The 16368-nt window shown below is 39.4% G+C and overlaps 1 protein-coding gene and 1 pseudogene across 1 annotated transcript; both read right to left on the reverse strand.

The window, feature by feature from the left end:
- Positions 1-306: 306 nt before the first annotated feature.
- On the reverse strand, positions 307-847 carry LOC130838996 (glyceraldehyde-3-phosphate dehydrogenase-like; annotated as a pseudogene).
- Positions 848-7968: 7121 nt separating this feature from the next.
- Positions 7969-12827, reverse strand: LOC130839004 (cytochrome b-c1 complex subunit Rieske, mitochondrial). The gene is made up of 2 exons (XM_057712773.1): positions 12554-12827; positions 7969-8844 (listed from the first exon to the last, which is right to left on the reverse strand). The coding sequence occupies exons 1-2, from the start codon at positions 12765-12767 to the stop codon at positions 8234-8236; spliced, it is 825 nt and encodes a 274-aa protein (XP_057568756.1). The 5' UTR covers positions 12768-12827; the 3' UTR covers positions 7969-8233.
- Between the last annotated feature and the right edge of the window lie 3541 nt (positions 12828-16368).

Here is a 16368-nt window from a genome sequence, read left to right on the forward strand (position 1 = left end):
GGAATGGAATGTCCGGCTCCTACAAGTTCCTGTTAGGACCCCTTACTATGTGTGTAACCTATGGCAACTCCCACGCTCTGTAACTGCCCGTGACCTATAGTAATTTGTAGCCAATCAGTTTGTACCAATTATAGCTGTATGTTTTAACCTATATAAGGAGAAGACTCCCCTGAAACGGGGCCCCAGAATTTTGGAGCATTAGCTCGTCTGGGTCCGCTGGCTCAATAAACCTGAGTTCTCCAACTCTCCAAGTGTTGTGCTTGGTTTCTCATGAGATCAGTTCTTTTCTGCAACAGGGGAGGGGTGTGATGCTGGGTACAGTGTATCTTATTGATAGCATGTTACAAGGTAGTGCTCCCTAAGCCCCTCCTCTTCTTCAGAGGGTCTGGAATGGAAACTGTTGAGCACAGGATATTCTCATTGTATTGAGGGATGGAGTTGGGTCAAGGACTCCACAGCTGAGAGCCTCTCACTGTGGCTGGTGGTTCAGGGCTCTTACTCCTTAAAGGCCACATGGACCATTAAGGGCCACCACCCCGTTGCTGTAGTCAAATACGCTGTCATACCGGGAAATAAGCTTGACAAAGTAGTCACTGAGAGCATTTTCCAGCCCCAGCATTAAAGGTGGAAAAGTAGGTTTCACTGCTAAAGTTGCAGGAGACAATCTGGTTGTCAGTGTAGCCCAGGATGCTCTTTAGGGGGCCTTCTGATGTCTGCTTCACTACCTTCTTGATGCCATCATGTTTAACAGCTTTTTCTAGATGGCAGGTCAGATCCACAACTAACACATTGGGGGTGGAGACATGGAAAGCCATGCTAGTGAGCTTCCCATAACCTTGCCTACAGCTTTGGAGATGGGCTTTCCATTGATGACAAACTTCCCATTCTCAGGCTTGACTGTACCATTGAACTTGCCATGGGTGAAATTACACTGGAACATGTAGACCAAGTAGTTGATGTCAATGAAGGGGTCATTAATAACAATAATATCCACTTTGATAGAATTAAAAGCAACCCTAGTGACCAGGTGTCCAATACAGCCGAATCCATTCACTCTACCCTTTACCATCATGTCTCAGGGATTATGTGGTTGTCTGTCAAAGGGGAAGAGCAGAGAGCCCAGATTTCTGTTACTGGTATTTTATTTAGAAATTCCCATTTATTCAGTAAATGAGATTGATGTATTATTTTATTTTTCTATCGTTTTTGATATTATCAGGTTTTAATATTAAATTTATGCTAAATTCATAAAATGAATTGTAGGGCTTCCATCTCCCACCCCACCCCACGATACAGAATTTTGCTAACCTCAAGTATGCTTCACGGACTAGTGGCATGGACATCACCTAGATGTCAAGCTCATTTCCTTGAATTTGTTAGAAATGCAGAATCTCAGGCCCTTAACCCAGACCTACGGAATCAGAATGTGCATCATGAACAAGATTCCCAGCTGAACTGTTTGCACAGTAAGATTGGAGAAGCTCTGATCTAGACTACTTTAAACAGCATTAGAATTACCTTTTCTTTAACGTGTCATATAGAACTCAGATATGAGGACAACCAGTTATGGTAACTTTTTATATTTAATTTCATCTATGCTAATTGGTATATTCAAGGTTTCTACTTCTTGGGTAAATTTTGGTATTTTACATCTTGTTAGTAACTCATCTGTGTCCCCAGAGCTTTATAACTTTGTTGCGATACAGTTGCATTCTTTTATTATTAACTGCTTCCATCAAGTGATGATGGTCAGCTTTTGACTCATCTTACACCTATTTTCTTGGTCTTTTCAAATAACCAGCTTTTGGATTCAATTAGTAATAATCCTTCGATGTTAAATGGGGGAGGGGGGGACCCTACAATGTGAACCATTACTGTAGATGAGTTTAGTTTTGCTATTAGCATCAAAACCATGTGCACTTGCAAATCTGAACTTCCAGGGAAGAATGCAGGATTAACTCCAATCTTCAATTGATAAAATTCCTGAATAGGGACATACCTTCACCTGAATTGCCTTTCTACATACCTAATTATACTCTAAAGTCATCTATGACCTCACTGCTTTACCTCACTTAATAATGCTTCAAGCTTTTGTACATGCTTTACGTGTACAAGCCTTTCACACCCTTTATCTCATTTGAGATTTATATTTAAAAGGATCTAACATATAATCCTTGACTAAGGGGAAAATGGTCGCTAACCTGGTTTTCATATCCTGAGATCAGCTGGGGCCCTCAGAATGCTCTGTCCCTCCAAAGGGCCAAATGGGCCACAGGAGAGACTGTCTTTGGGGAGAGCTAAGAAAGCATGCATTCCCTCAGATACAGGAAGAGGCTGAGTTGGAATTTTACCACGCACATATAAAGAAAACGGCAGATTTCAGACACTCACCTTAGACTGGACAATTACCTGAAATGCATTAGCCTTTTTTCCCCTTCAGTTAAGGAGTCAAGGTTTTGTCTGCCCTTTTAAAACTGTATGAAAAACCTATTACTTACACACTTTCATTTCTTACCTTTGCAAATATTCTATTCAGATGAGAATTTCAAAAGCCAGATGACTGTAAGCTTTTACACTCAAATTGGCCCAAGTTTAGGATAATAGTTGTAAAAATATCAAGTGTAGTTTATTGAATTTGGGATTTTCAGTTCACTGATAGACCAGTCTTGTGTTGATTGTTATGAAGGAATTATTACAAAGATATTGCTGAAGTCCTTCACAAAATTAACTTTAATTTTGTGCTCCAATTGGAGATTTCCAGTCTATAATAATCTTCTTATAAGCATTCACATAGCAAAGACTTGAATAGTCTTTCTTTTGTGCTGTATTTAGGTCTCCTTTAAGTAGCCAAAGTAGAAACCATCTTAACCTCACATTCCTGGCAGTACTATGTTTAGAACATTTTTAACACCAGTTAAGTAGTGCTGACTATTAAAAAAGAGAAAATAACCTGCAATCCTTCCTACCTCAAAGAATTGATCAATTCACCTGCTTGATAATATTTTTCTTCTCTAAGCAAAATGTTCCCTTCCTAAATCCCAGGATGGACATTGAATAAGAGATGAAATGGTAGAAGTAATGAAATGATGTCAATTGCATTTAAATGTTTAAAATAAAATACGAAAGGACAGTCCTTTTGACACTTGAAATCTTACATGGGCTGAAGAATGGTCATTATGGAGAAAATGGAAATAAAGTAACATAATACCAGGAATTCTTTTAGATGCTGAATTCATTACTTTTTTAAATTTTTTTTGCGAATAGTCTAAGTTTAAATCCAAAATATCCTGTACTATAGTTCATTCTTCCTCTGACCTAAAGTCCTACAAAGATAAGATACACGATGTTACTTTATTGTTGTTCTATTTTTTTTTTTTAAATGTTAGAGCTGATATTTACAAAGTACTCCCTGGAAATTTTTCCTTTCAAATAATGTCTCTCAGAAATTCATTTTTTTTCCCATTCAGAATTCAACTCCATGGCTGAGTACTTGCCATGTGTCCCAGTCCCTTCAGTCTGGTGGGAGGGAGACAAACAAGGAAAGTGAACTTTATAATAGAGGAAAATATAAATATCTAAATGGATATGTCCTGGTTATTTCGAGAAAACTTTCTGGAAATCAGTGTGACTTAGGTACAAGGTACCACATTAGGTCTTGAAGAACAGGCAGAGGACAATCTAGCTAATAGAAGGGAAAGGAAGGGGAATGACGCAGCAGGGGACAGCATGGGAAGAGATTAAGAGGATATAGGTGACAACGAACAAGTTGTGTTACTGGAGCAGTTACTGATGCGATGCAGGTAAGTAGGACCTTACAGAGGTTCCATGTTAAGGAGTTTTGAAGAATCTCTTGACCTACATTAATGCATTCATTCATAAAGAAACACTGATGGGGTGTTACTTTTCAGATGAGGAAGGGAAGCACAAAAGATAAAGTTATTTATGTCAGATCACCCACCTAGGAAACAGCAGACCCCAGATTGGAACTCAGGAACCCTGCCCATACTGTTCCCATAACTATGTGGAGGATGGGTTTTTAGGGGAAAGGATTGGAGGAAAGAAAAAAAAAACCTGTTTGGAATCTTGCTGCAGTAGACCAGGCAAGAATTGACAAGGAACTCTCAATTGCTTTAACTGACTTTAATTAATTAATTGACTAAAATTAGTTTAATTAAAAAAGGCTTTGAGGCCTTTTTCAATTATATATATATATATATATATATATATATATATATATATATATATATATAAATGATAGTGGTCATATATATGTGATGGTGATCAGAAATACAAGTCCTGGACTCAAGACTCCCTGGGTTAAGATAAAACCTGCCAGGTGTATGACTGTAGATGAGGGACTTCTATGTGCCTCAGATTCTCTACAAACTAGGAATAGCAACATTACCTACATGATAGGATTTCCTGAGTTTTAAATGAGATCATATGCATAGAGTACACTTAGCAAGTGAATAGGAGTCAGTGCTCTAGAAGTTTGCCATTATTGGAGTGCTACAGATTGCAGAGGCAGTAATGAATCTGTTTTACTAAAAAGACACAATTAGCAGGATTTGAGGATAAATTGTAATGGAAAAAAAGGCAGGAGAAAGGTTTTAAGCTTGCCAACTGTGATGAAGATAGCTTTGAAGAAAGACAGGACTTCCTTTCCTTTTGGACATTTTGAGCTTTAGATGTTACAACATCCATGCAGATGCCACAACATCCATGCAGATGCCAACTAAGCAGCTGAACATAAGTATCAAGTTCAAATAAGTGATCTAGGGGAGTCATTAGCAAATACTGAGGAGAGTGTGTTAGAACAGTGGGCCAAGGATATCATTCTGTAAAACATGGACATTTATTTTGGGTTAATATACAAAATGCAATGATATTCAAGTGACATGAAAACACAGAAAATGACAGTTTCAGCACTGTGAAAATGAAGAATGACTTTTGACATTCAGATAAACGGTATGTTCCCACTGTTTAGAAAAATTAGAGTACTAATTGCACGTTTTGATCCCAAACCAATAGATATCAAATAAGGACTCAGACTGAGTCAAAGGTAGACTTTCCAAAGGTATGCTCAGAAAGACCATGGTAAATTTGGTGTTATCTCTAACAAGACAAAATTTTTAAAAAAGTATTCTTTCCTATGGTCACTCTGCTAAGAGCATAAGGCATGGACCTCAAGATTGTCCCAATTCCCAGTATAAAGAAGTACATGTTAATGATCTCATGTCAGGGAGCCAAATGGTCAGGTTTCCTTTATTTTTCTTAAGTCATTTCTCCCTAATATCTAGGATTTTGTTGCAGCAAAATAATCAAAAAGCTAACATAGGGCTGCTCTATCCACCCACTTAGCAAAGTAGTATCTAGTAATTTTACTTGTCCAGGCACTTGTGGAACAAAGCCTTCTTTAAAAAACTAAATGGGATACTGAGATTTAAGAGTTTAACATCATCAGTCAAAATATCAAGAAAGACATAAGCAGTCCACCAAATACAGCAATTCCAGCACAAAATGCCTATGATAGACCTAGAGTCAGCAAACTTCCTGATTTTTGTCCTCCACTGCCAAGAAGCATCTAATGCAGTAGCGTTTTGGCATTTCAAACATGAAGATATGAACTATTGAGGTACCACACTTCAGGGTGGGAGGAAATGTTATTTCTCTATAGAAAAGTGGTGCTGTTGACATTTTTGGCAGCACAATTTTTCTTTTTTTTCCTGTGTGTGGACCTGTGTCTCCCTTAACCGAACATATTGCATTCCTGTTTCCCCACCCCACAATCACTCCCCCAATACCAAAAGCACCCTCCAATCATTGTGACAATCAAATGATGGCCACAAATGCCCCAGAATAGCAGTGCTGACCCCAGATGAGGACTACTGTTATGAAACGTTGGCCCTGTTGACTAAAATGCTACCTCTGCTGTATGGATCTCTTTTATCATTCAGCCAAATGCTACAAACACAATTGCTTATCTAAGGAAACCAACTCCTATTATTATGGGAGTAGGATTAAGGAGCTCATAAATCTAGGAGAATAACTGTCCTAAGATTAAGTGACAGGCCCATGGTCCCAAGTTTAGGAAATGGCAAAGCCAGAAAACCCTAAATTGTAGCTACTCTAGCACTTCTTCCACTACACAATGCCCCCAACTCATGAACCTAACTAACTCCTGGATATACTGGAAGCTCAGCAGCTTCAATTATGTACAAAGAAACAAAATTACATTTTGACATAGGATAACAAAAGAACAGTCACATGGATTTGCTGGGTTCTAAAGATTGATGCAATGCTTCAAGGTCTCTACTCCAGGTTTAATTTACCTTCAAATTAAAAGCTGAATTTTTATCATCCCACCAAGTTCCTCCAAGTAATAATTTTATGAATGTAAAATATATGCCAGCAAAGTTCCTATATTAGTATATGCTGAAGAAGTTATGAATAGTTCCTGATGACATTTTAAAAAAGAAAACAGCCTCAAAACTTGGCAGCTTTTACTAGATGTATTGGTATAGTTTTAAACAATAAGTTGTGGGCAATTGGCACCATTAAAAAGTAGCATGAGTAGAGAAAAAAGTGTAAGATGATTTTTCCCATGAATATTAGAAAAACAGAATCTTCACCACAATGATAAACAAGCAAAATATCCAACAAATATACAATATGCCAACTTCTCATGGCCTCATGACAAAATCAGGGGAAAAAAAAATTCACGTCAGATGATCCAAATATTAACACCAAATACTACAAACATATATTGCTCAGACATGATACAATTGCACTACTTTTAAATGATACCAACATTTCCATGGTAACCTACACATGCACAGATGAGAAAGCCCTCCATTTAAAAGAAAACATTTCAAAAAGTAGTAAATTATCAACGTTTGGTATTTTTCGTCTCATATTTTATACCTAAATACTTGAACCTAAACGTCATTATATGGAGACCTAGAACAAAATACTATTAAGTGCCTATTAAGTGTCCCATTTATCGTACCTGCTAATTTTCTTTCTAGAATGGTAAAAATGAACCAAAGATTAGTATCTGCTCATAAGCCTGGAAACTTTGGACATTTTTCTTTCCTGATACACTTGGCTACTGAGTTTAAGGACTAGAACCCTGGAAGGCCAGTTTTCTTTGGAAGACCTAATCACTGTATCTCATTTACTATTTTACAAATGCATGTGTGATCACAAGGCGGACCCAGGGGAGTATATTACTAACCAACCTCCAAATGGAAAAGACAAGACAAACATATCAAGATAGATGTGATTCTCAACAAAGGGTAAAGCCCACTCCCAGCTTCCAGGGAGAGTATCTGACCTTGGTCTTGTTTCACCTGTGAAATTACAGGCACAAGGAAGAGAGAAGATGGTGTTGATTCTGGTACGTCTCCCTATGCCCACCTCAGTGAAAAGTGGTGACTGCAAATTGAACTGGAAGAAAAATCTCAAAATGTAATCATCAAAGAAACAAAACCAGCAGTACCATTTTCACACAAAGAGTATCAGACCTCAGATGCACTACCCCCTTCCCACCTCTTGACGGATGGATGCTGGAGCTTTGGGAGACATGAATACCACACCAGATGAAGGAAATAATAGAGCAGTACTCCCATTTTGGAAAGCTTCCCTCAGACAACATCCCATGCCACTGCCTCTTAAGACGGAAGAATTCTAATTAGTAAGTTACTCCCATAAATGAGGAATAAAATTTCTTGGCCTGTTGTACAGGGGGAAGTGGAGGGTGGAGGGGTATCCCATACACATAGCCAGGTGTGCAAAATAGAAAGGAAATTTGAATACTACTCTTTCTGCCAATGGTAAAACCCATCTCCCAGGTCTTGGATATGACCAGCTAATTCCACCTCATCCTAACCATGAGCTCTGTAGATCTCTGTTCCTGACACAAAGAAGGTAAGTAAACATGAAAGTCAATTACAGACTTCACAAATATCCTGTACATCGGTATGTAATTTTTAATTAGCATTAACTATCAAAGACACTGCACCTTTGAAGTCTTTGAGCATAACAATGTTTAACAGTGGCTTTATTAGGTGAACACTTGAAAGTATTCAACATTAAATTCAATTTACTTCACGTTTGCAAACACATTAGCAATTCTTAAATATTTCAAATCAAGTATAGACGGCTTGTTCTCAAATAACTCTTCTGAGGTGACACGAAGACTGAAAGAAGCCTATGACTTGAGTCCAGGTCTCTAACCAACAATCACCATATCATCACTGGTGAACTCATATGAGGGAACTTCTAGATTGAGAGGTGCAGGCCCCTTCCTGATCCTGCCAGATGCATCATAGTGTGACCCATGGCAAGGGCAGTAATAACCACCAAAATCTCCTGCATTTGCAATGGGTACACAACCAAGATGAGTGCAAACACCTATCAAGATAACCCATTCAGGTTTCTTTACTCGTTCTAAATCATGCTGTGGGTCCCTCAACTGGGACACTTCAACTGCAGCTTCCTGGTCAATTTCCTTCTTGGTTCTATGGCGCACAAACAGGGGTTTGCCTCTCCATTTGAAAGCCATGTTCTTGCCCTCTGGAATATCGGATAACTTGATTTCGATTTTCGACATGGCTAACACATCGGCAGAAGCACTCATGCTGGAAACAAACTGAGAGACGGCATTCTTGGCAGCATACGCAACACCCACAGTAGTTGTTGCAGTTATCAAATAGGAGAAACCTTTTCTAGCCTCACTGCTCTCTTTTGAAGACTTTGTACTATCTAACACGTCAGGGCGACGATAGTCAGAGAAGTCAGGCACTTTGATGTCCGTATGGGAATAACGAACAGAAGCAGGGACTGCAAGATAAACAGAGGGTTAAAAAACACAATTAGTAAGGACTCTGAAAAGGGCATACATCAGGAAATGGACCTTTATTGATTCACAAGCAAAAACTGAATTATAAAAATGTGAAATATGGGACTCGCTGGTCTCAGAAATGGTCAAGGTGGCAGTGCCATCATATAAAATACTGAAAACAAAATGAAGGCAGCTACTACCTGTCACATTGGTATGAAATCATAATATGTGTAATTGAGTTTTTCCTGACTGAACAATGCTGATTCAGAGTTCATAACAATTCTGTTTAAAAAGTTAAATAGCACTGTAAACAGGACTTTTAAATCGCTCAAAATTCAACTTGCTAAGACATACTGTGCAATTATGCTAAATATCACCCATATTTTTGGGATTAGAAGAGATCCTAAAACTCATCTAGTCCACTCATTAAAACTGATGTGACCATCTTTATTAAACCAAATGTCTAAGTTTATATTCCTATCTATCTGCTCTATGAAAGAACTGCTAAAAACTCATGAAACTGTTATAAGATAATAAATATTCCGTAAAGTATATAAATTTAGTTGCAGAAAACCCAAGAGATTTCTATTTTAGACTTTGGGGTATACTTCAAGTAAAACCACTAATAGGCACTCAAAATCAAACGAAACACACAGCTGTCAAAATCAAATGAAATCTCCAAAAGAATTATTTCAATTTAGAATAAAAAAAAAAAAAAAGAGCCAATTTTTCATGTATTTCCCACTTCAATGAAAGGCAATAAAATCTATAAGAGTAGGGGCATTATCTTTATTTTTTTTTACTGCTGTGGATCTCTCAACTGGGACACTACTACTGCAGGCCATAAATAGGCCAGATGTTTACATCAAATTAATATTAAATAAACAAATAATTACTGTTTATCCAGTATTCTGGATGCAAGCAGTTTACTTTTCGAAAAAATAGGTATGTCCTTCTGTCTCATACCATTTTTAAGTGTCTGACAAAAAATTAACTTACAGTATCACTTTTAAGTATGTTTCAAGATGTAAATCTCTTTGTCAATTGTATACTCATTTAAGGAAATCTGCTACGAGGTTTCCTTTTTAGAAAAGGAATATGCACTTATAAAACGTATTTTCATATAAGTTGCATATTCTACTTGACCTAACATATTTCCTTGAGCAGTCAAACATTACAATAAGGAAAAGACATTTCACATGGTTCTCAAGGTCAGTAATTTTATGGAAGCCACAAGTATTCATAAACAATGGTGAAACCTACCAAAAGCACTCTATGTACTTTTCGAACACACTCAACATTTTCTGTAGTGAACCAGGACACAAGTAGTGACTATACTTGAGACTCACAACTACAGCAAAGTGACAGTTCACATACTACCTTACTTATGTATGAATTACTTTCCCTTAGCACTGTCTGGGATTACACAGGAAAGATGAAGAAACCAAAGTTCATACTTCTACGTGAAAAGCCCTATCTACAACCCTTCTTCTACACAAGGAAATGTACAGGAACACTATATAGAACGGCTCTGACATTATCATCCAGAGATTTGGTGACCTATGAAATCCAGCTGTCTACTCCCATTCTGTCTAGTAGGTTACACTTTATATTCAGCTCCACCATCAAGAACACTTTGGGAAATTTAAACTGCCATATTGCAAAAATCACTCTCTAAATAATTTACATGAATTGTGTTAGGTGTGACTTAGTAGCAAAGATACTAGCTGGATTTAGCTCTAAAGTAAAATAAAATCATATACTTATAGAAATATCATCTAGAAATGGAGAAAACTTAAGGCATTATACAAAACAGTTTTTTGGTTTGTTTGGTTTAAGGTGAGCTCTAATATGGCTCAATTCAAGGATCTTCTCCTGACACAACTGCCCCTTCCCACACCCTCTACTAACCACCTTTCCACAAATCAGCTATACAGGATATGAACTTAAGCTTCAAACTGAAGGCATGAGGACAGAAAAGAGGTTTGCTTCACGTTTCTACTTCTTGGAAAAGTCAGGTAAGCCCCTGATTTTTTGAAGAAAACTCTTTAGCTATTTGACAAATTCCAAGACACTTTTCACCTCTGTTACTGAAATTTTCTCCTCCCTTATTGTTTCTCACCTTCTGGTCCAAAGAACTGGCTTGGGCAATTTCTCTAAAACCCACTGGTGCCTGGCAAGAAAAACTGCCACTTTATTCATTCACAAATATTCTGCACCAACTATTTGCAAAATCTGAGGTTGTGGAAGAAAGAAAAATAAAGATAATCTCTACACCGTGAAGCTCAAGGTCAGAGGAATCACCAATAAATGCAACACAGAGTGGACAGTGTTACGTGCTATAAAAAACATCAAGGAATCAGCAAATATAAAATTTTGTTGATCTGATCCTAAATTGAGATTGAAAGGATGGGTAAGACTTTGAAATGTGGAAAACTGAGTGGGAGGATCATTTAAAAGTAAAAAGAAAAGGGTGAATGAAGGCAGGATGGGGGGGGCAACTTAGTGTAGGGCAAAGGTCACCAATACAACTGTCAATGGGCCCAGGCAGGTAGCACAATGAATCAAATAGACCTGATGAGAACTGTGATGCACTGGAAAAGCACTTGCTTCAACTACAGGTGCAGCCGACACACAACACACTAGACACGGAAACTAGAGCCCAGTGTTGCCAACTTTCAACATTTCAAGAGACGCTAGAAATAAGTCTGTTTTTTAAAACTATGCAAGTTGGACAGACTACCAGCACCTGGCTCACAAGCTGCTAATTCAGCATCTCCAAACAGAGCACAAAAAGAAAAACAGAAAACAAGGCACCAAAGATAAACCAGTTTCTGCTGACAGAGGGTGTAAAATACACTCCTGGTGAGAGCTTATGGATAAATCAGTCTTTCAAACCCATGCACTATCACGTACACAACATGCATCCTTGTGCAAGCCACTTCACCTCTTGTCTGCTTTCTCATCTGTAAAATGAGAGTATCATCAACCTCTGCCCCTTGCTCTTCTTGAGGATGAAATTCATTACGGTGTGAAAACCCTTCGGCCCAGTGCCTGAAAACACTGCTAATACTCTACACTATAAATGACCTTGCTCCTTGTTGTTCCTTTTTTCTTTTTTGGATCTGGGGTGGTGAAAGGGAAGGACACTAAAGGATCTGTGGTGGTGAGAAGGACAACTTTCCAAATATTAAAAACAATTTCTATTTTTTGAGAATGTATTAAGTTCCCCAAAATGTGTTAACGGCTTAACGTAGAATTTTTCCGTCCAAACCTTACGATATAACTTACGAAATTGGTATAATCATTAATTCACTTCACTGGTGAGGGAAAACGTTTAGAAATTTGCCCAAAAGCAAACGACCTGTAAGCAGCAAAATCTGTCAGACTTTGCTAGAAGCAGTTGAACTCCATAGTTCTTAACCTTAACAGACGAAGTAGAAAATTTAGCCTGTGGTGTGCAGGCCCGGAACGTCAGAGACTGTGGTCACTGGAGACCGCGCAACGCAGCTGCGCCTCCGCACAAGTGAGGACACCGCGGCCCAAGGTCGACCCAGCCCGGCAGGCAACCCCACCCACAAACAGGGCTCCGCTCCATTTTCCGGCAGACCCACCGCCCTTCTCGGTTGCTCCCTGGGTCCAGTGCCGGAGGGAGCGAAAAAAGAGGGACCCCCTCAGCCCCGGGTCGTTCCCCTCAGCCCGGCTCACCACTGAGGCCCACGGAGGCGACCAAAGGCCGGCCCGCGGCCTGGCCACTCAGCGACTCCCGGCACAGGAAGGACCGCTTCACGTCCAGCACTGGCGACTCGGAGGTGGCGGGCACCGCGGCCTGCACCAGGGGCCGCAGCGCGCCCGCCACCCCGCGGGACGTGGCCGACAGGACGGGGGCGAACGGACCCGAGCGAGCGGCGACAGACAACATGGCGATTACACCGCCAAAACCCAAGCAGGTCACAGGCACGACCTTCCGCCCGCGGCGCAGGCGCGAAGAGGTGCCGAAAGCGCGGGACTCGTGACGTCAGCGCGCCGACAGAAGGGGAGCCCCGCCCCCCACGGGGGCGGGGCGAGCCCGGAGCGCCGCTGCGTCAGAGACGGGGCGAGGCCGGGCGGCTAGGAGGGCGAGCACCTTGAGATGCTATCCCGGGATATCTAGTGGCCTGAGTCCCGGGATCTGCCCCAAGAAAGGGTGCAAAGGTGGCCACCCAAAGTGTAACATGGGCCGATTTTGTGTCCCTTAGGGCAAAAACCTCATCTATGGGGACCTAGGGATAAGACTACATTACCGTAATAGTTTAAATAGAGATAATAATAGTTCTTAACGTGTGCAAACGTATATATGTATACCCAACCATATTTTATGGAGAGCAGAACCTAACACGTAGTAATTGCTGTGTGTTTACTATTATGATTATTATTGTTATCTAACTGAAAACTGTAAAGCATTTTTAGAAGTCCAGAGACCTACGTGCAAAGGTTAGTCATGATGATGATAATGGTGGCTTATGTTTATTAAGCGTTTACTATGCATTAGATTTTGTTCTTTACCGTCATTCTTTCATTTATAATCAAGATCCCTATAACTACTATTTTACCAGTGAGGAAACAGCTTTAGAGGAATTATGTGCCCAGGACAGGATAGCCAGCAAGCTGTGAAGTGGGGGAGTCTTGTCTTCTGAGTCTGTGCTCTTAACTATTGTCACAGTTTCCCTAAGTAAGATTTCAGGGGATGCAGAGATATGTCCCTAAAATCACTATCACGTGGTGAGAATGTTATTCCCTTTTTACTTCTCTTTAAATTCTTCTGATTACACCAATGAGAAAGTCCCATTTGGACTTAGTACATCTTTAATTCTTCTCAAGACTTACTAATCTCTCCTTTAACAGAATAGGCCTTAAATTCAAAGCCCTTAGGTAGTTGAATCTAGAAAGGATTTAATAATAGTTCATTTTTATGGTATGCATTTTCTAACCATACTGATTTTCCAAAATGATTATAGTGAGATAAAGTTGTTTTACATTTATTTAGTCACAAGTGAGTTAAATATTAAGTAAATATTAATACAAGCAGTGCACAGATTTGGCGGAATTGTGATTATGGTGGGTGTATGAACCAATGAAGTTTCTCTGCTCTGTGTGCTTGCATGGGCTCTAGGACCTAGGCAAGTTTCCTAACCCTTCTATGTCTCTGTTTCCTCATCTGTAAAATGAGGATGGTAATGATGCCATCTGTGAAGGGTAAAAATATTAATATATGTAAAGCACCCAAGGGGCCTGATGCATACTAAGCTCCAGGTGAGGGTTTGCTGGTATAGTTTTAATCTGACATGTCATCTACCTCCTCTGAGAAGCCTTCATCTGATTCCTGATGACTCGATATTTCTCGCTAGGTCCACAGCACACTGACCACTTCCTCCTGGACCCTCCTCAGGGCCTAGGTCTTGGGCTTTCTTATTGCCCCAGGGACTGTGTTGTACTCTCAGGGCCCTGGCCTCCTCAGGGCCCACCCTGACTCAGCTAGCCACAGGGCGGGTACTGGGTTCACCCCAGCAACAACCTGAATGATAAAAGCAGACCTTTCCAGAGCAGCTGGTATACCCTATGCATAGTTGGAGTGCTTTACATAAAACAACACACTTAATATCACAACAGCCCTCTGAGGTGGGTAAGAGTAAGTGAAGGATGAATGGTGAAGGTAGGAAGGAGCTTCATAAGGTGAGCAGAGTAGGAATTGTTATCGCTAGACTCTCAGGGTTGAACCCCAGTTCTGCTATTCACAAGCTATGTTCTAAGGTGACACATATAACCTCTGTATATGCCTCAGTTTTCCTGTAAAATGAGAATAATAATAGTATCTACCCCCAAAGGGTTATTTTAAGGATTAGATGGATTAATATACATAAAGTGAATAGAACTGTGCCTGGCAAGTGCTATGTAAATGTCCATAATAATAATAAAAATAACTTTAAATTTTCTAGATGAAGAAACTGCGATTCAGAGAAGACAAATGACTTACCCAAAGACACATCATTTTTTTCACTTTTATTGAGATATAATTGACATACAACATGCATAAGTTTAAGGAGTACAACTTGTTGATTTGATACATTTATGTATTGCAACATGATTACAACTATTGCGAGCTAATATCTAAATCACCTCATATAATTATTACCATATCTTTTGTGGTAAGAACACTTAAGATCTACTCTCTTTGCAACTTTTGGGTATATGATACGCTATTATTAACTATAATCGTCATGCTGTACATTAGATCCCCAGAACTGGTTCATCTTATAACGAGAAGTCTGTACCCTTTGACCAACATCTCCCCATTTCCACCAATCCCCAGCCCCCGGTAGCCACCACTCCACTCTGTTTTATGAGTCCTGCTTTTTTAGATTCCACATAAAGGGAGATCATACAGTATTTGTCTTTCTCTCTCTGAATTATTTCACTGAGCATCTCACCCTCAGAGGTCATCCATGTTGTCCCGAATGATAGGAGTTCCTTCTTTCCCATGGCTGAATAATACTCCATTGTGTGTTTGCACCACATCTTCTTTAGCCATTCACCCATTGAAAGACATTTGGGTTGTTTCCATATCCTGGCTAGTGTGAATAACGCTGGAATGAACATAGGGAGTGCCCATATCTCTTCAAGATACTGTTTTCATTTCTTTTCAATATATGCCCAAAAGTGGGATTGTTGTATCATATGGTAGTTCTATTTTTTATTTATTGCCAAATCTCCATATATGTTTTCCATAGTTGCTGCCAAATTTGCATTCCCATCAACAGTGCACAGATTTCCCTTTTCTCCACATCCTCATCAGCACTTACCTCTTGTCTTTTTGATGACAGCCATTCTAACTGTGACATCTCATTGTAGTATTGATACGCATTTCCCTGATCATTAGTGATGTCGAACATGTTTTCATGTACTTGTTGACCATTTGTGTGTCTTTGAAAAAATGTCTATTCAGAAACTCTGCCCATTTTTTTTGTTATAATATTTTAATTAAGGATAACAACTACATCAATATTTGCCATACCATGGCTTATGATGTTTAATGTATTTTAAGCATTCCATAATTTTGAAAGTAAAACTTACCTTTATAAAGTTTTCTTAATGGTCAATACCATATTTTATCTTCTAGTGATTTTTCATTTTTAGCTCTTTATTGGAATATAATTGCCTTACACTGTTGTGCCTGTATTTGCTGTACAACAAAGTGAATTAGCTGTATTTATACATATATTCCCATAACCCCTCCCTCCCACAACTCCTTTCCACCCTCCCCATCCCAGCCCTCTAAGTCATCACCCATCATCGAGTTGATCTCCCTGTGTTATGAAGCAGCTTCCCACTAGCTATCTATTTTACATTTGGTAGTGTATATATGTCATTTAGTAGTGTATATATGGTAGTGTATATATGAGTGCTACAGTCTCACTTCATCCCAACTTCCTCTTCGCCCCCCCACCCTGTGTCGTCAAGCCCGTTCTCTACATCTGCATCTTTAT

Source organism: Hippopotamus amphibius, chromosome 16, assembly GCF_030028045.1.
Source record: "Hippopotamus amphibius kiboko isolate mHipAmp2 chromosome 16, mHipAmp2.hap2, whole genome shotgun sequence".
NCBI lineage: Eukaryota > Metazoa > Chordata > Mammalia > Artiodactyla > Hippopotamidae > Hippopotamus > Hippopotamus amphibius.